Raw genomic sequence first — 24,909 nt, forward strand, 5'->3', positions numbered from 1 at the left:
TTAACAATTAGTAAAAGCTAGCAGTTGCTAATTGTTAACAGTTGCATAATAACTCTTTGCACGCGTTGATATACGAACTGAAAGCATGTTTTTAGCCGTTATAGTGGTATGCGTTTATAGCCATTATATTGACATTTGATTGATATGACCGATATATCATGCTAATATTATCAATCCGTATCAGAAGTTTTTATTTGAAGCATTCATTTAAAATGCCTTAACATGCAAAAGAACATGGTGATTTTGTAAAAAAATTTTGCATTTGCTGCTTCAGGAAAGGCACGGATTTAAGACCAATAAATAATCCTGAAACAACTTATTTAAATCTAAATAAAAAGAAAAATGACTACTCAAACCTTATCAAAACTATATTCTGGAAAGATTATTCAGCGGATAATCCTGACCTTCCTACCATGATTTGCTCAAAATGTAGAAAAAGGCTTGCAGGGACTTATGCTTACTTCATTATGCGGCCGTTTTATGAAGGTAATTATAATTATATTGATGTTTAATTTACTTCATTTAAAATTTAGTTTCGCTGTTTTAGTTATTATAGTTGCTATACATGTGCTATAAAATTTAGACCTGAATACCAGAGTTATTAGAGGGAAAAAATGTGAATGTTTTATTTGTGAAAATGGGCGCAAATCAAAAATGGAAAAAGTATTGGCCCCTATGTGTTTCGGGAAAGCTTGTTTATCAAGGCGCTGAAGATGTTTCAAACAAACCTGCAGAAAGACTAGTTTGTCAACATTGTTATGCCCAAGTGGGACAAGAAATTCCACATCCCTGTACGAAATTAGAAAGACAAAAGAATTTGACTGCCATTGTAAAATCAACATCCCCAACAACGCAAGGAAAAGTTCTGTCCAGCTCTATCAAAGATTTCAGCACAAATGTCTCAGAGAACACCTTAGCTTTGAAAACCTTTGGTCCGAAGCAACTCACTGTCTCTTTCGGAAAGACTGAGGTTAAGAAACCTTTCTTTTCTTTAGATAAATTGAACAAACTTCAATTAAAACGACATTCCAGGTAAGTTTTTGTTGCTTAAAAATACTTTTAAAAATAAATTTGTTATGAGTTTAAAGCCAATTTTTGTAATAACTTTATTATGATTTCTAAGTAATCGCAACATGGTTGAAGTTGCACGATTTCTGAGAAGTGAGGCAGGACGAAAAAGTGTGGAATCTGGTTTCAATATTAAACTGATTGAGAACAACAAAACAATTGGAAAATTATTCAATTGTGATAAACTCCCATTGCTATTAGAATTAAAGGAAAGCGAAGAGGTAAGTAAACTATTTCCAGAAAAAAATTTTTATAGCTAGATTGCAGTTTGTATAATTCATTTTGATTTTTTATGAATGTATAGTTGGTAGAAAAAGATACTCCTATTGTGTATTGCAATGACATTGAAGAACTCGTAGCAATGGTACTTCATCACAGAAGTCAAGAAACAAATGATGTTGATATCAAATTTGGTGTAGATGGAGGGCAGGGATTCCTAAAAGTTACACTGTCAATAACCCTAAAACCAGAGTTAAAAAATAATAAAATTCCAGAGAAACTGAGCAAGTGTGACGGATATGTGTGAAAAGACTTTAAAGATTCAAGCGTCCACACACTATTATATTGGCCATTTTGCCTTCATTGAACGAAAAATACCATAGTTTGCGGGTAATATTGGATAAGTTAAACATTTCATCCTTAGATTACACAGTATCTGAAGATCTAAAGGTTTTGCTTCAAATGGTTGGAAAACAAACTGCAACATCAAAACACCCTTGTCCGTATTGCATGACGTCATCTCCTGACTTTCAAAAAGCTGATCATAATACTCTAGAGTCTTTTTGTACATTGTACGACCAATGGATGGCTGATGGTGCAAATTTAAAAAAAGCAAAAAAGTACACTAATGTTGTTAACCCCCCTTTATTAACAGGCAACAAAAACAAAAAAATACTAGAACTTGTAAATATTCCTGGACTACATATACTGCTAGGTGTTGTAGACAAAATTTTAAAAGAGATTGAAAATAATTTGTAAACAAGGAGTGTGGGTTACAGTTTGTCAACCAATATCTGTCTAAAATAAACATCTGCAGAGTGTAGTACCCTGGGCAGCATTGTTTGGAAGGCAATGCTTGTCATAAATTACTTAAAAACATAGACAGCTTTGAACTGTTTTTTCAAGAGTTTAGTCATGGAGTTTCCGCTGCCAAATATATTAAGGTACTTAGAGATTTTGAAAAAATAGTCCATGGAAATTTTGGAAAATAATTAAGCTCCACGTATGTTAAAGATCTAGAGGAGTTCTCTACGAGCTATAGAAATCTAAGGGCTACAATTCCTTTGAAGGTACACACAATTGAGCAACATGTTATTGAATTTATCAACATGAAAGGTGGAGTCTTTGGTATGATAAATAACTTTTAAATTTGATTAAGAATAATTTATAATCTTAGTAATTAAATACTCTATTTCAACAGTTGAATAGTAGAATTTGCATAATTTACGACGAATATTTATTAAATAAACTTGCATTTCTTTTGTACTTCTACTATTCCATAGGCTTAGGTTACTGGACTGAACAAGCTCTCAAATCCATTAATCAGGATTTTAATCAATTTTGGCGAATGAGAAAAGTTGGAGAGCACTGCCCAAACTATATAGAGGAGGTGAAAAACGTGGCTGTTGCTTACAACTACAAGTACTTTTAAAGTAGCTTTCTATTTGCAGGAATGTAGTTTGTAAAAAGTAAAGTGTTAAATCTCCTATGAACAAACTTTTAGTATGACTTTGAAATGTAAAATATCAATCATAATGTAACCATAAAAATCAGAGTTTTTTTTTTTTTTTTACAGTAATAAATAATTGTAGCAAACCCTTCTCGACCCCTAATAGCCCTCCCCAGGATAAGACCCCTAATAGCCCTCCCCAGGGTATGGTTCCTAAAAACACTTTTCAATTTTTTGCTTGTTTTATATTAAACTAGATCAAAGTTCATCGACAGATTTCAAATTACATCAAAAAAAAAATTTTTCGTTTAAAAGTTGAGACCATTTAAAGTTATTTCAGGGGGTAATTTTAAGCTTTGGATTGTTATAAATCTTAAACGAAAAGAGATTTTTTGATGAAATTTGAAATCTGTCGATGAATTTTGATCTAGTTTATGATAGAACAAAAAAAAAAAATTTTTACGATTACAGGAGACGTAGTTCTAGGAAGGGGGCAGTTAGGGATCGGGGCGAGGTTGGTTTAGCTCCAATTACCCTAATTTTTTGCAAGTCATCCTCATTTGCTACCAGTATCAACATACTAAAAATTTGAGTACGCCACATGCTTCTTAGTTACCTATCTTGAACAACAAAATTCCTGGGCACTGCCCTAAAATATGTGTTTTCTCCCCAGGCCCCCACTAAAAAAAGTTGTCGTTTACGTTTTTTGAATGAGGAAACGTTTTCTAATGATAATCAAAAATAAAATTTCTGGGGATGTGTTGCAAGGTCTTAGAGTATGTTCCTATGCACCGTGTGCTGCTACAAAAAGCTAAAGATATATCAATAGACCTTTATGTCATTATTAGAATAGACTTTAATGCCATTCACAAAAAACAGCGTTTACAAGCCGAAAGGTGCTTTTCTCATAAAAATGGAAAAATCCTCTTCAAATAGTTAAATAAGAATTATTCAAATAAATGAGTTTAAAAGTAATTTTCAAAACTGTCATTAAACGTAGACAAATTTAATTTTTTTTTTCTCAATCCTACTAAAGTTGATAATTTATACTCCTGCTGCTTTATTTGCATTATTTTATCATCAAATATATCCTAAACATTTTCTATATATTGAATGTTTAGACTTTAAAACAGGAATGGTCACGGTGCTGCTACTAGGTGCTTTGGAGTTTAAGGATGGGTTTAAGGATATACATGCATATCTACATTATGAACACGCGTTGCTTAGTCTTCTATCAGCTGTTAATAGTAATGTGAGGAAGCTAATTCTAGTAAAACAAGATGCCGTTTAAAGCAATACCACCCAAAGACATTAATCAATATTTTACAATAACGAATAAAAAATGAAAAGACGCCAACGCCCAAAAACATTAGAACCGATATAAAAAGGTGGAGTGAGAAATATAAAAAGATTAGAAGAGATTAGAAGAAAAGAGATTAGAAGAGAAAGATTAGAAAAAGAGTCTGAGGGTCGAAAAGGTCGGAGAAGGTGAACGGGGTTCGATGGGTGAACGGGGAGATACAAAACAGAAGTGTAAGTTGAAGTTAGAGTTAGTTGGAGTCAGTCAGTGAATGCTGAATAAAAAAAAGAAATACGAAAGGAGTTTTGATTGATTTTATAAAAGGAGTTTAAAAGATATAGTATTTATAATCTTAAGTGGAGAAATTTTTTATCAAAGATTACGGAACATTAAAAGAAAAGAATTATTATTAATAGAGATTTAAAGGAGAAATATTGCGCGTAAAGAAAAGTACGCGCGTATTTTAATACAATTCAGAGTGCTACCATTACACAGAACCAAGAGGCATCCCCACTCACCTTTAACCCAAACCTCCTAACCTCTATCAAAACACCCAAAACCCCATCCCAATTCCCCTAAATATATTGTCAGAAGAGTTAGAGTAACACAACAAAACCCCGCCTCACATTAATTGTAAATATAGTAAATAAACGGGCAAATAGGATAGGTCAGGCATAAAGAATGTTTTGAACATAAATTTGATGAAGACAAATGAATTTTTCTTTCAATTAGAATTCGTAGAGCGAATAATATCCAGTATGATAAAAATAAATGTATTTTTAATTTGTTGTTAGGGACGACTAACAAATCTCACTCGCTGACAGAAAATGGTGTCATAAAAACTGAAACACTTTAAAGTTTTGAAAATAAACACTTTAAGTATAATATTTAGTTCGATTATAATATAGATATTAATAAATTTATGTTAAGTTGGTCTGTGACTATACAGAAATTATCAACACTAGAAATTTCTTAAAATTTAGCCTGAAGGGTGGTTCCACAATTATTTAGTGATTCAGAGAGACCGCTACCTGTAACTTTAGTGATTGCTAAAAAAAATAGCAACGGCTTATCAATAACTTTATTACTTTTACTTATCTTCCAACATTCTTTTTTAAGATCTAAAAAAAAAACAATTTTTTTTTGTTCAATAAAAAAATTCGCAAAAATCTACTAAATAGTAAAAATTTCCTTTCCCAAAATTTAATATTGTTTATTGGCAAAACTAATATTTTCTGGCTGTTTCTTAAGTATAAGTTTAAGCATAAATTAAAGAATAATTGAGCTCTAATTATTTTAACTACTGTTCCAAATACCAATATCTTTAATAGTGATATTTGAAAACACTTTTAAATTCTTATTGGCTGTATTTATTTTTTTTACTGCGTACTCATTTAATTATTTGTCTTATAATAGATTTAAAAAATCTAAAAATTCAACAATAAACTTAATCTGCAACCTGATAAAAAGAAAACAGAATTTGCTGACAAAAAGAATGAGATGGAAAGCAATTTTCTATAACAACAAACATTTAAAGAATAAACAAAACAATAGATCTGAAACAATAGATCTGAAACAATTACAAAAACAAGAATTATAGAAACTTAGGTTCGTCAGTGAAGATTCTATTCTAAAAACAGGATTGGTCACGGTGCGGCTACAAAAAGCTAAAGAAATATCAATAAACCTTTTCAACTCTGTACAACATCATTGAATATTTTTCCTGAAAAACTAACATCGAATAACAACCTGTTCAACTAAACTATATTAAAAAGTTGCCAAATATTCTTTTTGAAATTTACAAAAAAAAAAAAAAAAAGACATTCTATTTTTCCTTTCACCCATCGTGTGTAAAATATAAAAAAAGATTTCTTGATGGAACTCTCAAACAAAACTGAAACATTTAAACTGTTATATTTAAAACCTTTTTTGAACTCTTGTTATGTTTTCAGGGGAAGAACCTTTACGATAAATACAGCCCAGTTTGAGTTCAGATTCGAAGCGTCGGTTTTAAAGGGAACAATTCAGTTCAACAAGTCGACAGAATAGAACTATTAGGGTCGAAACAAACCCCATTTGAAATGAAAAACAAGTTGAAAACAGATTATATCTTTTGTTAGCGAAAATTGAAATACGTGACCTCAAAAAACTAATCAATATTGAGCTAAATAATGATAAAGACATAGTAATTACTAAGCTACTTAGTTCAACTGGATGTGCTTTCCTCAAAAGCATTTATATAAAATATTATATTACACTCTGTTATATAAAAAACAGTGTTTACAAATCGAAAGAGCAGGGATGACAGCGATTAGTTTACTTTAAGTGGTAAAGTCTTTTTTATCGGAAGAAATTGTTTAAAAGAGAAAAAACAAGAGACTTCGCAGAGAAGAAAACAAAGACCTAAAACCTTATTCTATCAATCTATTTTAACCTAATATCCTTTTTTCAAGTGGTGCTTTCTGTTAGCAATATTCGAAATCGAACATATTTTGCAACTGAAACTTTATAAACTTAAAATCAAGAATCTAGCGATTAAACGTCAAAAACTGATGTTGAACTTAATCGTTTCTAAGGCTCTAATAGCTCTGAGTGATTGCTTTTAGCTGCAATTTGACTAACGCAATTTTTTTTTTTATAAATTTAAGAAGTCAATGTCACCAGGTGCTGATGAGTTTAAGGATGGATATGTTATGAACATGAGTTGCTTAGTTTTCTATTAGCTGTTAACATCAGATACCCATATTCTTAGAGCAACAGTTTACATTTAGCATTTGTTTTCGTTTCTATTTTCGTTCAACCAAGCAAAATGAACTTAACCCTTAATGACCCCAGGTATCAGATCTGATACACAAATTTTAAACCACTGTATTTTTTAAATGGAAGCTTGTTTTTATCTGAAAACACCCGTTGTTACAAATGTGAGAAGTGAGTTTTCGATTTTGTACAATTAGTGCATTTCATCCAGGTAGATTTTTCAGTTTGTAAACATTTGAAAACGGCATTTGCGAGGAGTGGCTCACGTGGTGTTTAGCAAGTGTTGTTTTTACTTCTATTTCATATTGGTTTTATAAATTTTTGTGCTGTTTTTTACTTTTTTTTTTAGAATCAAGGTGCAGGAAAACTTTATAAACTATTTCATGCCTTTTGGTTATCAAATATGCATAACATTTGCTAATTGCATTTGTATGTATCAAATTTGATACAATTGCCGTTTAAGTATGAAAGCTTTTTCAAAAAAGTTCAAGTTTTTATCTTTATTCATTTAAACAAATATAGAAAAAAGTTTTTTTGTATATTTGTTTAGATCAATGAAAATAAAAAGATAACTGTCTCTGATATTTTAAACTATGTATTTGATGGAGAAAGTGATTTTGGGGAGAGTGATGAAAGTGACAATGAGTTTGATTTGGGAAATGATGAAGCCAATACTAATATTGAAGAAGTAAGTGAGAATGAATATGATTCAACAAGTGGTGATGAGCCATTAATATGTATAGCATCAAGACCAGTTGAGAATGCTAATGAGACACCTATTAACAAAAATAATACTACACCAACTGCTTTTATATGGAGAAGTAAGAACTTTGAACCCCTAGATGACGTAAACTTCAAGGAGCCTGGAATGCCACCAACACCAGATATGGAAAAAATACCCTTTCAATATTTTAAATTGTTTGTTAGTGATGAGATGCTAAAAAACACCACAGAGCAAACAAATATTTATATTTTGCAATCAAAAAGTACAGAAAAAAGCATACTAAGAAAGGATACTGAGAAGTTTATTGGTGTATTTCTCAGGATGGGTTTGGTAAGGCTCCCAAGTCAAAGATCATATTGGGAAACATTTATGACCTATGATGGGGTTTCTTTAGTTATGGGAAGGAACAAATTTGAAATGATTCTTTGGAATATTCATTTTGTAAACAGTTTAGAAATAGCCGAGGAAGAAAAAGCAAATGACCGCATATGGAAGTTACAAACATGGGTGAAAGAGCTTCGCCAAAACTTCCTGAGAGTTTCACTAGAAGAGTTTCACGCTGTTGATGAGGTAATGGTTCCTTTTAAAGGGAAGTCCCTTCTGCGTCAGTACTTGCCTAAAAAATCACATAAGTGGGGGTTCAAGCTTGGGGTCGTAGTGGCATTTCAGGCTTTTTGTATGACTTTGATATTAATCAAGGGAAGTTAAAAAGCATTTCTGATTCAAGTTTAGCTGTCAGTGCAGATGTAGTACTCAATTTGACTTCTTCACTCCCTGATAAACACAATTTCAATGACGTTTGAATAGTTTGATAGTCGAATTGAGGAAGCGTAGCATTTATTTTGTAGGAACAATTAAAGGTTCACGAATAAAGAAGACACTTCTTCATTCGTGAACATCTAAATGTTGAGTGTAATTATTTATCTTTATTCCTTAAATTCCCTGGCCCTATAATTTGAGTATCTACAATCATTTGAAATCTGCTTCAACTTAGGACGTTAAATAGGCTAGAATACTTAAGATAAAGTCAAAAAAATTAAAGTTGTTTAAAATATTAGTACAATTATGCCCGTTGTATCAGATTTGATACAACTCAAAAAAGTGCATTGACGTCGTTTTTATGACAAGGAAAATTTTTCCCATTTTTCTATAGCAAGTAGGATTATTTGTACCAAAAATCAGAACTTTTTGAGCATTTTATGCTGCTTTGGGCATTTAAGGGTTAAAAGAGCTGAGGATAATCGGAATCTTATTGCTGCAGTCATTTTAGCTATACTAATGAACAGGTTATTAACTCCATAAATTTGCTTTGTTCACTTTGATCATAATTTGACATCACTTTGATATAATCAATTCGAAATTAAAATATTTTGATAAATCGCGAGGTTAGAATTATTTTGTTTTATCGCCCATTTTAAACGTTGGGAGAAAATGAGTTGTTAATTTTAGTTAGAAATGATTACGTTTTATTGATTGGTACTACGTAGCGTTTTGGATAATTTTTGATAAAAGCTACTCGCTTTCAGAGTATTTTCTTATAATTTGCTATCTGTTTGCTTAGTTTCCAAATTATAGCATCTTACTTTAATTCAACGAGAGGTAAATTAAGATTTTCAAGATTTTTCAAGCACATGCACGGCGTCTTCTCCATTCTTAATTAAGTATTGATGAATAGGAAAAAGGTGCCCACAGCTTTATGTCTTACGGGAAGACAGAATGTTTCAGTTTAATGAAGAACAGGGTTAGAAGGGTGCAATTTTGGATTTAGAGGGGCTGCTATGTTTTTCTCTTTTCTTAATTTTATGTGGGTTTCCAAAATTAAGTCCCTAAATAAATGGAAGGATTTATTTTTAAAGAAATAGATATTTCTCACTTTAGTTTCTTGTTTTTTTCCCTCTTCTTATATGTTAAAGGGAGACATTTCCGTAAAACTCTACAGGTGAGGAGGTGGGTGGGGGAGGGGTATTTTTAGAGAGAGAGAAGTTGTTTTGACTAAAGTGTTTCGATTAAACTTAAATAAGAAGTTATAAGGGTGTATTGCATCTAGAGTTGATCTACTGATAAGGCCGAACGAAGGCGATTTCCGAAGGCTAGTAAAGTAAAACACAAGTGTATTTGATTTTATTTCTCACACGAGAAATACTTCAATTAATGTTTACAGTTTCAAACTTATTAGAAAAATGAAATTTTTTCAATATAATCATTTTTCTATGGTCTAATGCATATTGCTAACCTATCGATACATAACAAATTCATAAATAATAACTATTTTCTAGCAATTTAACAATATAGTGAAACTGACACTGAAAAGAAAAACTCACAAAATAGAAACTATGTTAAAATTAAAGTTTACTACAAAACGACGCTGACAAATAAAACTGACGAAACGATCCATCTAACTAGATAACGAACGCAACTGAAAATAACATCGTTTACACTACAATTAGTAAAATACTTAATCTTTATCAATTACTGAGTAGTCGAATTCATCAATTATTCTAAATTTGTGGCAAGTGAACGAATCGAAGAAATTTTCTCGAAAATAAAGTGATCACATCAATTATCAATGGGTTGACCATGTAAAAATTTCCATAAACAAATTTAAATAATTCTTACCATTAAATGGGTAAATAGGTTCTCGATCGAAGGCTAAAAAAAAAAGGGCAGTATATAAAATTTTATCTAAGAAAAAACTTCTTGTTTAATGAAGAAAGAAAGAAGTCGGAGGAGAAACAAATTTAAATAATTTGTCCTATGCCCAGCAAAAATTCAAAAAGTGAAACTTATGTTTTGGCTTAAGCAATAAATACTCATTCCGAAGTGACAAGGAACCCAAATTTTTTTCCATATTTCAATTGTTATTGTCTTGTAATAATGTTGAAAAGTCAGATTTGGTGTTTTTGTTACGGTCAAAAACGATAGTACTTTAAAACGCTAACTGCCTCTGAAAAGCTTATAGATGTCTTTTTTCACATTAAGATATTTTGAATTTATTTTCTTTTTTTTTTTTAAATAGATTTTAGAATTTAGAAGCAAAAAACAGATACTTTTCAGTAAATAAAAAATTAATGCTTTTAGAAGATATTCATATTTCTTGACATACTAGTAAAAAAAAAACAACATAATATATATCCACACAAAAAAAACTCAGCTATATATAATTCTGTATGTATGTATGTATGTATGTATGTATGTATGTATGTATGTATGTATGTATGTATGTATGTATGTATGTATTTATGTATGTATGTATGTATGTATGTATGTATGTATGTATACACACTAACATACATATATACAGGGTGGCGCAAAAGTTTCTAAAATCTGGTGTCTTGAAATAAAAACTCAGAAAAAATATTTGCCATTATTTGCAAAGCCAAAAATCTACAAAAAAAACTTTCACACAAGTTTTGTAGTTCTCCCATTCTGGAAATTAGCTGGTCCTTTATTCAAACTCTTGGTTCTTTAAATACTTTATACTTTAAATAAGACCAGCAAGTTTCCAGGGGATTTGGGTTTGGGATTTAGGTTTGGAGAGTTTCCTGGCCAATTTGTTGAAACCTTTATGAGGTTCTCTTAAATCAATGCCATTGCATTATTTGATATATGGTAATTTGCTTCATCTTTCATTTAAAATGCATTTTTATTATTCATAGCTTCTTTATAAGCTGGTAAAATACGTTAAACATATAAATCACCATTTGCAGAGACGTTTTCATTAATAAAATGAAGCTGAGTTTTTTATTGTGTAGAAACTTTAGTGCCACCCTTATATATACAGTACTGTGCAAAAGATAGTAGCACCTAAGAGTTTTTTTAAAAAATGTACACTTAAATAAATATAAGTAAATAATATTGATTTTATCTTAAACAATATCTTGGTTTAATTTTTATTAAATTAAACTAAGATATTGTTTAAAATAAAGCTATATTTATTTATTTTAGTTATAATTATGTTAATAAAACAATTTTTTTATTAATATCTTTTAGATGGTTTCAACTTATATCATTTTTCACCCACTTATAATGTTTGTTCATTTATTAAGGACAAGGATCAACACTTGAAATTGATTACATCAACCACTGTACTATTTATTAGTTTGTTTAAATTTATTATTATTAAACATTTTTTAATAATTAAGAATGTGGAGAAGAATTTTTAGTTACTGTTGAGCTCTCATGTTAATTACAGATTTTTTCATCTAAAAAAGATTTTTTTTTTTCAAAAGTTTTGTTTTATAATAAAATTATATTGTGCTATAGTGAAGTTAAAATAGCCAAACGTGTGAATTGTTCGCGAGCGTCAGCTTAAAAAATAGTTAAGAAAACATAATGAAACTGGTGATGTAGTGGATAAAAAGAGGTCTGGTCATCCAGGTAAGCTAACACGATAAGGTAAACTAACGCGATGAACAGTTTTTAAAAATAACACCGCTACAAAATCGCAAAAATAAGCGCAGAACTCGTTTAAGATCTTAAAAGAGCAAGTGGAACTTTAGTACATGCATCTACTGTGCGATGATTTTTATTAAAATCTGAATTAAAAGGCTGTGCAGCAATTAAAAAACCTTTACTACGCAAAGGTAATGAAGAAAAAAGATTAAAGTTCGCCAGAGAGCACAAAAGAACGGCAGAAAAATCAATGGGACAAGGTATTGTTTACAGACGAATCTAAATTACAAATATTTGGGACAAATAGACGTCAGTATGTTAGGTGAAGAAAGGGAGAGGCATTGAAGGAGCCATGTCTTGCATCAAAAATCAAATATGGTGGAGGGAATACTCAAGTTTGGAGGTATATTTCAATAAAAGAGGTAGGGGATATTGTTAGAAAAACGGAAAAGCTTACAGGTGAAAAATACAAAAATATTTTACACAACCATAATGTGCCTTCTGGACGACAACTGATCAGGGATTATTTTATCCTACAACAGGATAACGATCCCAAACATACTTGCAAATTAGTTAAAAATTATTTGCCAAATCTGCAAGAGGAGGGAGTGCTTCAAACCATGCTTTGGCCTCCTCTGAGCTCTGATTTGAACATAATCGAACATGTGTGGGACTACTTAGACAGAAAGAAGATGGAAAAATTGCCAACAAATGTAAATGAGCTTTGGAATGTTCTTAAAGAAGAATGGTACAATATCTGTATCACATTTATTGAAAATCTATATAAAAGTATAAATAAAAGGCTCCAAGATGTTATTGTAAAATCTGGAAAAAAGAACAGAAAAACCATAAAAGTAATTAATGAAAACAAAAAATTGCATAAGAAAATATATAATCTAAAAGAATAAAATGAGAGTAGAACTAAATGACTGTTTAAAATTAATTATGTTAAGCCCTAAAACTATATGTTAATAAAAACGATAAAAGGCATTCAACTGAAAAACGTGTTTTAAATATTTAATAATGATCTGCATAAGTTTAGTCTCTTATCTATTTGAAATATTTAATCTTTTGGTGGCCATCATTTTTTTGTTGCTTTTTTTCAGTTAACTGATATTTTTATTTTAACAGAGACAGTCACCATATTTAAAAGTTATTCTTTAACTTACCAATACAAAAAATTAAATTACTTGAGTCATCTGGAAAAGATAAAAACTTTCAATATCAATTACAAATCAAATGAAGTTTTCAATAACAAAATGAATCAAAAATTGATTCTAAACTTCTTTAACACTAGTCATGAACTTACCTAGCACAGCATGAAGCAAGGAGTTTCTTTCTTTATATAAAAAAAAAAAAAATGAAAAATCGATGCATTTTCACTACAATTCACAAACATGATTATCAAAGGAAGCATAAAACTGGTTCTAAAATTTCTATAAAACTTTTCATAAACTTACCAAACATGGAGTTACTGTCCTTCTTTGAAGTTTTCAAATTAGCAAGCAATCTCAAAAAAGGTCTTCCATTTTCATTTTTCAGACCACAGATCATTGGCAAGCAGCTTCGCAATTTTCTATTACTAAGAATCTCCTCAGGACTCAAATTAATGTGTGCATGTAGGGAAACACAAAACTCCATCAAAGTCAGGTGAACAAACTGATATTGATAACCAAGCTGTGACTCAACTTTTTCAATGAAACCCAAATCATTACTTTCAATGTCACCAATATCTTCAAAATAATCTTCCATTTGCTTTTGAGAAAAAATAAATTTGCTTTCATTAAACAAATGCCAAGCAACTTTACAAACTTTTAAAATCAATTGCTTGCTACTCTCCTTTTCCATCAACTTATAAACTGGTTCATTGTTTCTGTTTATATGCTTTTGCAAAAAGTATACAAATATACAACAATACAACTCTGTTGTACTGAGGAATGAATCAGAACCACTGAGCATGGATGAACCGATAACTGTACACATTGCTGATAAGTAAAAAGGGACAGATGCCATTGCTTTAGCAATGTGAGATGACTTAAGAACATCTTTTATGGCTTTTTTTGCATTTCCAACTCTTTCTACATACTCATTTATTCCAAGGTCATTAAAACCCATTATTTGAATGGTTGACTTCTCCCTACATTCTGTCATTTTATTTTTATATTGTAATATAGCTCCAACTCTTCCACCAACAACACATTTGTATTTGTGAAAGTCCAAAATATCTGCTAACACATTAACAATGGGATGATTGCCTGGATTTAGAGAACTGTGATTTATTAATTCATCCAAATAAGCAAACTCATCCAAACCATCTATCACAAACAAAACAGAACAGTGTTCACAAACATCACATTCTTTAAATACATTTTTGTAGAAAACTTTTAGTAACTCGTTTATGCTAACAATATTTTGATATTGATTTAACTTTCTGCATTCAAGATAAATAACAAGATCAACTTTTTCCCATAACGTATTACTGGCCCAGTCAAGTAAGCATTTTCTGAGCAAACAAGTTTTTCCAATTCCAGCAATACCACAAATCAATAGTAGAGGTAGTTCTTTTGAGAATGCTTCATAAAACTCAATTGGTTTGTAAGTTGTTTGTTTGTGAAGGAACAACTCTAGCTCAGCAATATTTAAAGTATCTCTCTCTGTATCATTTGCATCAACTACTGTCATTTCTACAAACTTGTTTAAAAAATCAACATTAGTGGGACTTATTACATTGTGCTCAAGTTGATCCATTTTTCCATAAGTTGCATGATAAAACTTCTTCAGTGCTCCACACATTTCTGAAAGAACATAAGTATAAAAAAAGTGTTTGGTGTGAGTTCAGAATAGAAAACTTAAAATTAGAATTTGAACAAAAGCTTACAGGGCATTATTAATAAACTCTGATATCCAAAAATACACAAACAACAGCATTTTTTTTGTTTTTTACTTAAATCAAAACAAAAAAAAATTTTCTTTAAAAAAAGAAATTTTTTTAAAATCTTCGTTTTTCAATGGAAAGGTTTTAAAGCAAAGTTTTTATAGCATCTAATGAAAAATTTAAGATTGTTAAAAACAATTTTAAATATAAAACAATAAAAATTTTAAAAAGCCAAGTTTTAATGCTTTTCTAATTATTTTGTATATAATGTGTTTGTGTGCATATTAATTATTCCCCTTGTCCTTCTTCCCTATTTCCTGATCTTATCACACTTTTTAAAGTCAACTTTATTATATGAATTTTAAGCCTTTATTGTGTGACCAATTTGCTTTGGAGGCTGTTTTTTTATATTCCTTTTTTTATTACATATTAACTTATTATAAAGTTATTCAACTGAATCAATATTATTTTTGTTATTATTAGTACTTTTAGTGATTTTATTATTATTGTTATTATCATTATTATTGTATTAATAAAAATGATAATGATAACAACAACAACAACAACAAATAATAATAATAATAATAATAATAATAATAATAATAATAATAATAATAATAATAATAATAATAATAATAATAATAATAATAATAATTATAATAATAATAATTATAATAATAATAATTATAATAATAGTAATAATAATATTAACAACAACAATAATAATAATAATAACAATAATAATAACAATAATAACAATAATAACAATAATAATAATAACAATAATAATAATAATAATAAAAATAATAATAATAACAATAATAACAATAATAATAATAATAATAACAATAATAATAACAATAATAATAATAATAATAATAATAATAATAATAATAATAATAATAATAATAATAATATTAACAACAATAATAATAATAATAATAATAATAATAATAATAATAATAAAGACAGTAATAACAATAATAATAGACAGTAATAACAATAATAAAAATAAAAATGATGATAATAACATTAATAATAATAAAAACAATATCAATAATAACAGCAACAATAAAAAAAATATTAACAACAAATATTAACAACAATAAAAATAATATTGATAACAATAAATATAATTACAAAAATAATACCAACAACAACAGAAATAAAAAGTTTTACATTAGCTATAAGTAAAGGTAAAGAGAAGCATCAAGATAATACTGAATTTGTACAATTATCTCCCACCATAATTCCAATTGAATGAAATTATGATGGCAGATCATAGCTGAGATTAAATGAGAAACTTTCAAAAAAATAGATGTGATAAAGAAGAACAGTTTTTTAAAATCATTATTATCATAAAAAACTGCATAAAAAATAATTGAAAACAACCGCAAAAATGTTTAGAAGTAATTTAGCATAACTTTTAGTTTATTTTTATGTCACTTATAAAACCCACAAAAATCATTTACAATTGGCTTGTTTCTATAAAATGTTTGGATGTTCTAACAGAGAAAATATTTTGAAGAGGTCATCTGACTTTAACACACTTTCTTAGTTTGTAAGTTTGGCTACGACAACTCCTTTCAACTTCATGACTTTTTCAGAAAAGGTAACAATTTCACAACTAGCTGTTTCTAATCTTTTGAGCTTTGCTTGAGATTTTAACAGGTGTTAGAAGGAAGTGATAAAATCTTTATAAAATTTTGTCAACTACTTTTTAATTTTACATAGTTTATTATAACTAAAAAATATTTTATTCAAAAAGTAATTTGACATTTGCTTACCATCTTTATGCTGTTCTGCATCTGGAAAAAAGAAAAGAAAAATCATAAAAGTTTTTTAATGAAAACAAAAAACTGCATAAGAAAATATATAATCTAAAAGAATAAAATGAAAAGAGAACTAAATGACTGTTTAAAATAAAAACTGAATAGATAAAAAACTATATGAGCCTTTTACTCAAATGATTATAAATATAACTTTGAATAAAATTTGAATAACGTTTTTTTTAATAATAAATACAAGATTTAAGAAATGAAATCATTTACCAACATTGAACAGAAACTAAATAAAAAGTAACCATGACAGTTATTCATTAAATGTATTAGAGGAATTATCATATATTATATTTAAAAAAAACGTCAGGGGAATCAAAAGACTAAAAAATAATAAAAAAAGACTAAACAAATCGATACAAAATAATAAATAAAAACAATCTTCTACTGAATTGGAATAAAAAATACAAAGAATGTAAAATCATTTAAAGTTGAATCTCATAAAAACTAAATTTAAATTCAAACAAATAGAAATTTGATGTTTTGCAAATTAAAACATTTATGTAAACAAATAAGCAATTTAAAACTTCACAAAACAAAACCACATTCTGGTAGCAACAACAACAATTACAGCAACAACAGCAACAATAATAATAATAATAATAATAATAATAGTATAATAATAATAATAAAAATCATGATGATGATAATGATGATGATGATGATGATGATGATGATGATGATGATGATGATGATGATGATGATGATGATGATGATGATGATGATGATGATGATGATAAACAAAAACAACAAGAAAATAACTAAAAAAGTAGCTATTAAAAATATAAGGTCAGAAAATTACAACTTAATACCACAGCTATGCTATTAATTTAAGCATCATAGAAATTAAGCATCAACATTTGGTTTTTTGATTTTAAATGAATAAAGTTCAAATTTCTATAATTATCAATCTTTTAAGATAAATCAAATTTTAGAAAGTTTACTGAAGTTGGACTCTTTATGCGCTTGGCACACCCAGGTTATTGGTGTGACTGGTTTACATTCATATGTAAAATTGTTTTGAATGAAATTGGTTTTGATTGAATAGCAACTCTGCACAGTCTTTAAACAAAATAACAAGGTTTGTGAGATATTGCAATTTTTTTCTGAATTAATGCAACTTTGCATGTTTAAATATATAAATTATTTTTAATATAGATTTATTTGAAATAATTTACACTTAAATTTTCATTTTAATTGGTATTATTTGATGAAAATTGAAAAATCAACGCTGATATCAACGCTTGTTGTTGTTATTATTAAGCATCATGATGCTTAATAGATGTTTTTTTTAAAAATCAAAATTTGAAACGAAATGACTAAAGTAAGACAACATTTTGCTTTTCTGAAAAAGATTGAGCTAATTGGATGTCTTAATTAAAACATGCTTTTAATCAAACACATAAATGAAAAAACCTGGCAACTTAAAGAACGCAAACAAAAGTACACATTTTTTAAATTATAAATTAACCAATAATAAGTTGAGTTAAAAGTAAAATGCTTTAATCAAAATAGTCAGTAATAATAAAAGTAAACCAATTACGAATTGCAAATCGCTTCACCCAAAAAGAACCTCAAGAAAGGTTCTCAATTTTCTTTTTTCAATCCGCAGATCATTGGCAAGCAGCTTCGTATTTTTTTTATTACTGATAATCTTTTCAGGACTCAAATTAATGTGCGCATGTATTGAAGCACAAAACTCCATAAAAGTCAGGTGAACAAATTGATATTGATAACCAAGCTGTGATTCAAATTTTTGCAATGAAACCCAAATGACCATTTGCAATTTTATCAATGTCATCAACAATTACAACAAAATTGACAAAACAACAGAGTTGGGTCTAACTAATTACTTAGAATTAATAATAGAGAGAATAGTTGAAGTTATTGGTGTTAATCATGTGTGATTAGTCTTTTAAAATGTTATAAAGAAACAGGATCAGTTTGAGAGTGAAAGACCAAAAGAAGTAAAAGACTAAAGAAGTTTCAAGTTGCACAACTAGAAATCTGATCTACAACATGAAAAAACAAAAAAAAAAAGCCTCATTAAATAAGCTAGCAGCAAGTATTTTGGTTGATGAAACTTTTTATAAATGATTGTTCAATAAGCTGCAATCAAAAAACCAAAAAAAGCAACTTAGAAAACATTCAAAAGACTTTAAGTTAGTCGCAAAATATGTTATTTAGTGATGAGGTGAATGTTTAAGTTGATAATTCTAAGGTTTGAGTTGTGTTTTCTCATAAAACCAATGAAAAATACAAGAAATATTGTGTGCTAAAATGAACAAAGCAAGGTGATTATCTTTAGCCATACATATTCTTGACAAAACAATTAAAGACCTGGGTTTTTCAGCAAAAGAACAACATAACAACAAGATAATGCCATGTCTTTCAGCAATAATTGGCTAAGATTGTTTAAAACAAAAGAAAATCAACACAATGACTTTGCTTGCAACAGCCTATACCTTAATAGCATTGAAAATTTGTGGGCTTGGTTGATTCAAAAGCTTGCAAAATGGCAATCATTCAACAAAAATGATTTGATTAAAAATGTATATTTATAAAGTATTTTACTTTTTCTAGCAAGGATTAAAAATGCTTCTTCAAAGACAAGAGTTATTTAATTGTTAAAAATAATTATTGAAAAATTCAATAATTTAACAAAAACAACTTTTCAAAAAGAAGTTTTCTTGAAATTTCTTTTCAATTCGGAACTATTATTTTGAATTATTATGAATTATTATTTTGAATTATTATGAATTATTATTTTGAATTATTATGAATTATTATTTTGAATTACTATGAATTATTATTTTAAATTATCTGAAGAGAGATATACAAGAACTACAAGAAACTCACCCAATAAGGTTATATCTTGTAAAACATCATTTCTTCCCATAACTTTCAGAGAATTCTGAATGCATGTTCTGTAATCATTTGGATGCTGTTGGTAAAGTTTCTTTAAGAAAATTTCAATTTTACACTTTCCTCTCGTCAAATCATCATGACCTACTAGATCAACATCCGCATCATAATTTATTTGCTCAACAGTAGCATCCACATCATTAAAACCAGTGCCACGTGCAAATAATTTCCATTCTGATCCAACTTTATCTTTTAAAATATTCACTACTTTTGCATCCATTCCTAAATAAAAATTATTTATCACCTGCTATACTATGAATAATTCAATCAATTGTATGACCTTGTTTTCAATAAACTTCAATCAAGAAACATATAAATTCTAAAGTTACCAGTCATTACCAGTTTTAGTACTGATTACAAAATGAAGAGGTTTAATTGATACAAGAAATCATTGAATTACAGCTTTTATCAGCATGAACTACTTAAAAATGAAATAAGTGGCAAACTACTGAAACTCTTTAAGCTTTATTTAAATGAAGGACTGACTATCAGAACTGAAACTAAAAAGTTGGCATTAATACTTTCTCCTCTACCAACCTAATTGTGAACAAGATGTGAATTAAGGCTAAATGCAACTGAATGCAACAGCACTTTGTTGGTCACATAAAAAATAATAGAAAACTAAAAGAAAAAGAAAAATAATAGAAAAAGAAAAGAAACAAGTACAGGTCACATAAAAATGTAAAATTCTTGTAAATACAATAAACAAGTAGAATAGTGATAATTGCGGAAAATAAAGTTTTCATGAAAAATTCAGCAATTTCTACGCAAATGTTATTTTCAGTAAAATACCTACATGTATAAATGTAAATTAAGTTTACACCAGCTGATATGCTTACCACAAGAAAATGACAAGGAGTAACAAACCTTTGTTGAAAATACAAAAACGACATTATGTATTAATAAATATTATCAATTAAACCACCTTTCTCTTTAATCAATAAGGTCAGCCTCTTTGAAAATGTGTGAACACATGTTTTGTTTTAACATTTTTTACATTTTTTTAACACATGTTTTGTTTAACATTTGTTTTTAAGTGTTACCCATTAAACCTCATGTGTCAAATAAAATGTTTTAAATTTTAAAATGTTTAATGTGCAATAATAATCAATTTGAAAAATATGAAAATTTAGTTTGTTTAAGCCTTGTCTTTGAACCAGGAAAGAAATGATACTGATATTGTTGTTGTAACTAGAGTTTACTCTGAAGAGAAAGAGCAATCACCACATAAGGTGAGCTTTATCTTTTAAAAGTCACCAATAAAAATTGTCATAAAATTTATATGTTAAGATTCAAATATAACTAAATGACACAACTGATGTATATTCAAGTTCCGATGACCAATTCAGGGACTGAACATGTAAAGTGAGATTGCAGTCTCTAACTATTTGCAAAAACTTTTTGCTTTTGTTCCAACTGTAACAATACTGCAACGCATAACATAACTGCAATGCGCTCTTATTTTATAGCAAAAGCAGCTTTTTTAAAACAGTTGATTCTCTTCAGAATATTTTTTTAGTTTAAAAAAGGAATGGGTTTAATTGATATTGGGGTTAAACTGACACCTGAGATTAAAACTTTTGTAGACAATATCTTAAAAACAAACCTGCCAAATTTTTTTTTGAGTAAGGCTATAAAACTTATCTATAGAGTATTTTGATAACAATATTCAAACATTTCTTTTTGCACTTATTCAAATATTTTTTAAGTAGTTTAAAAAAAAAATAGTGCTCCGACATTTAATTTATTGCTTTAAGATAACTTAAGGTGCAGTTGCAGGAATAAAGGTTGGGATAAATCACAATCAATAAAACTATAATATGAACTAAACTGTTCCATGAATGTATTTCAACTTTATTGCAGAAATAATATGACAAGTTAGGAAAAAACCAAATTTGTTTTAGCAAAAACCTAGGAAAAACCCAGTTGGGTTGGATTTTTGCCAACCCTGGTTAATTCCATTTCCAAAAGGTTAAAATAATTTGCAGAACACATATGTGTTTAAAAACTTTCTTAGATAAACCAAATGTACTAAACTGTAAAGTAATTTGTAGCTGTCTTTCCCTTAAATTATGTAGTTTGTTTTTAAAGGATGGTTCAGAATTAGATTATTGGGTAAATGGCTGTAAAGTCATAGCACCCTACTGGAATCTGAAATGAGAGGCACAAAGGGTTAAAACGCAACACTATATGTCTTATAAAATGCAAGTTAGTTTTATACCAAAAAATTACTTCATTACTTTAGGTTTTATGCTGCTTTAACTTTCTATCAAATCTTTCTTGAGTTGGTTAAAAGGTATTATGTCTGTGTATTATGTGATGTAGTAGTAGCATCAGAAGCAGCAGTAGTAGTAGAAAGAAACCCATTTTGATAAGAATATCCAAACATTTCTTTTTGAAGTTATTCAAATAATTTTCAAACAACTGAACTTTTCCACTAAATCTTTTTTATGCTCACTTGTAAGCAAAAAAAAAACCCTGTATTTTAATTTAAGAAAAAAAGTATAAATATCATCCACCAATGATGATTCCAACAAAGAATGGAGAAAAATTTTTTTACATATCATAACTAAATATAGAGTAATTGACGAAAAACTAAAGATCCAAATCAAAATCAAAATATTGTTTATTTACAAAAAGCATTACGAGGCTAACATGTAAATTATCAATCAAAATAAAACTACTCTCAAGCCTGGTTCATTACCTACATTAAATCTTCCAGTTAAAAGCTTTTCATTACCATACTAGCTTGCAAAAACATGACTGGAATATGTTAGGGACAATAAGAAGGTCAGAGTAATTAGCTTGTGGAAATTAAAGGTAATTGGGGCACCAAAAGGTACATTGTTAACCTTTAAAATTCTCTAAGAAGCTGAAAAGTGATCTCTTAAGTTCAAGTTGTGTTACAAAGAAAGGAGAGGTTAAAATAAAATTCTTAACAATATTTATTTTGAAATTATTTTAATAAAAGAATTTCTTTACAACTATTAAACTACTTGTTTTAATTATATAGCATTTGATACTTAAAATAAAAACTTAACTTCATTTGGTTTTCACTTCATTAATAATTGCATCTCTCCATCATGCTGCAATATAGTTCTTATGCAAGAATATGTTTTTAATATTTTTAATGTTTTGGCTACGAAAATGACCTTTTTTAATGTCTATTTTTTATATTAAACTTCTCAGTGGAGTTCAAAGTTCCTTTCTTGATTTCTTAACAAATTTATTTTTTTAATCTTAGACTTGATTTTATGCAAGTATATTTTATTCAAGTTTACAAGGTCCTTTGAATAGGAAAATGAGTGAACACAAATATAAAGAGTTAAAAGATGGTCTAGTAGATTGACAGATATTTCTTTAGATACCTTGGCAGAAGAAACATTTTTAAGAAGTGAGATAAAACTCTAACATCTTGAAACATCTCTGCAGTCATCTTGCTGCAGTCAATATTTTTACTTAAAATTTTTGTTGACTTTCTGAATGCTATTTCTGCTATTTTAAATAGTGACAAATATAAACCAAAGACCACCTCCATTTTTTAAACAAGTAAATTTTTTATTAGTATCATGATTATACTCGTCAAAATAACTAACTTCATTTTCTTCAATTTTTCCAGCCAACGAAATTGAGAGTGCTTCTTGACAAAATCTGGTTTGCTAACTTATTTAATATTGTACCCTTCGATAAAAGGTACTAAATACATACCCACCCAAATACTCAATTACATTTTTCTCTTTATCTGTTAACACAATTTCATTATCAATAACTAAAATTGAGGTGGCATTTTCAGTCAAGTGAGCCAAAATATGATTTGCAAGGTAATATCCTACAAGAGTTGAGGTTTTATCTGTGAGATTTTTCATAAAACCTCTCTGACCAACAACTTTGTAAAGTTGTGGATAAAAAACTTCTGCATCACCATTAAAATTTTCAATAACTTCCTCTATTAGATGGAATGAATGAATAAAAGCTCATCTCTAATAAATGGAAGGTAGCAAAGATGGTTTTCAACAAATTTAAGTTTTTTTTTAATGAAAGTTATGAACTTGTCTGCAGAACATGTATGTTTAACATCAGTTGTTGTATTTATTTGCTTTTTTGAAGTGTCACTCTTAGAGTGATGTGTTGTTATGTGGGGTTTGAGTCCTTTCTCTAATTTGCATTTTTTCACACACTGCTGGCAGTTAAAGTTGTTTGAAACGCTTCCATTCTCAATTTCTGTAAGAAAACCATCGACATCATTAAGAAACTTAACTTTGGTTTTTTATAAACTTTTTCAAAAAAAAAAGATTTTTGTGCACTAGTTAGTAGACTGGGCACAATAAATTAACTTTTTTCAACATAAATTCAAAATTTTAACTTCTATTGTTTGAAAACAATCGAATCTTGTGAATGTGGCTCAACTGGCCAGACTATCTGTTACTTTGACTATGGCTGAGAATACTCAACAATGTTTGCAAAGGATTTTTCTGATTTCATTTGAGTTTTATGTGAATTCTTTAATTTTATTTTACTTACCAGATAAATACATATGTAAGTAATAAATGAAATTTGATTAACAATTTGGTTGTTTGATTAAGGACAAATAGATATTAGTTCAAACAGGTAAAAGATTTCAAAAAAAATTTGAACAGGTAATGTGAAACTAGCAGTTTTAACAAATAAGTCATACTGTTAGAAAATCATTCAAGTTTTATGTAAGCTCTTTAATTTGATTTGATTTACCATATAAATGCATATGTAAGTAATAAATGTAATTAAATATTTTATTTGACATATAAATCTATTTAAAACCTAAATTTAAAAAGTTAGTGTTTAAAATTTAAATAAAAGTCATACTGCTAGAAATTCTTTCTCCAGCAATATGAAGAATCTTTAACTATACTAATTTTCATTACAGTTACTGAGTTGATAGTCAAACAATATTGTCAAAATAGGACACATTCTAAAAATTCAAAAGAGGGCTTAGTAGTCAGCTTTTCTTGGTTGCAATCCTTTTTTTTTTTTTTACACTTATTGAGAAAATATTTTTGCTTTCAAGCTGATTTTGCATTTTGCAATATTCTTCATAAGCCTAACAAATAAAACATGATGTGACAAGAAGTTTTACACAAAAGAGGTGGTCTAAGACACCACTGTTTTTTGTGTTGAACCTCTTGTAATGCATGTTGTATTTGTTAGCATAGCAAATAGCATCAACACCTCTGAAACCAGTTGATTAGCATTGTTAACGAATTATTTAGACAATAAGTAAAAAAATAAATTAAACTTGAAAATTAGAAAGAGTTTTCTTTTGAAATCAAGATTGATTTATTTACCAATAAATAGAATAAAAAGATAAATAGGAGGAAAAAATTA

The 24,909-nt window shown here is 28.4% G+C and overlaps 2 protein-coding genes and 1 pseudogene across 3 annotated transcripts in view; 2 read left to right on the forward strand and 1 right to left on the reverse strand.

The window, feature by feature from the left end:
* LOC149894894 (uncharacterized) overlaps positions 1-24,909 on the forward strand; it is a 315,082-nt gene that overhangs the window by 142,955 nt on the left and 147,218 nt on the right. The window lies entirely within an intron of this gene.
* Positions 1-24,909, reverse strand: part of LOC145192258 (NACHT, LRR and PYD domains-containing protein 3-like) — a 36,040-nt gene that overhangs the window by 5,236 nt on the left and 5,895 nt on the right. For both annotated transcript variants that reach the window (XM_090076693.1, XM_090076694.1), the window contains exons 4-8: positions 19,483-19,770; positions 16,573-16,593; positions 13,371-14,705; positions 13,220-13,249; positions 10,135-10,167 (exon numbers count right to left, since the gene is read on the reverse strand). In XM_090076693.1, coding sequence (XP_089932819.1) covers positions 10,135-10,167; positions 13,220-13,249; positions 13,371-14,705; positions 16,573-16,593; positions 19,483-19,770 — 1,707 coding nt within the window. The remainder of the gene's footprint in view (positions 1-10,134; positions 10,168-13,219; positions 13,250-13,370; positions 14,706-16,572; positions 16,594-19,482; positions 19,771-24,909) is intronic.
* Positions 213-8,226, forward strand: LOC149894911 (uncharacterized; annotated as a pseudogene).

This window comes from Hydra viridissima, unplaced genomic scaffold (assembly GCF_058129835.1).
Source record: "Hydra viridissima isolate aposymbiotic clone 2 unplaced genomic scaffold, HvirCarnegie_v1 scaffold_1, whole genome shotgun sequence".
NCBI lineage: Eukaryota > Metazoa > Cnidaria > Hydrozoa > Anthoathecata > Hydridae > Hydra > Hydra viridissima.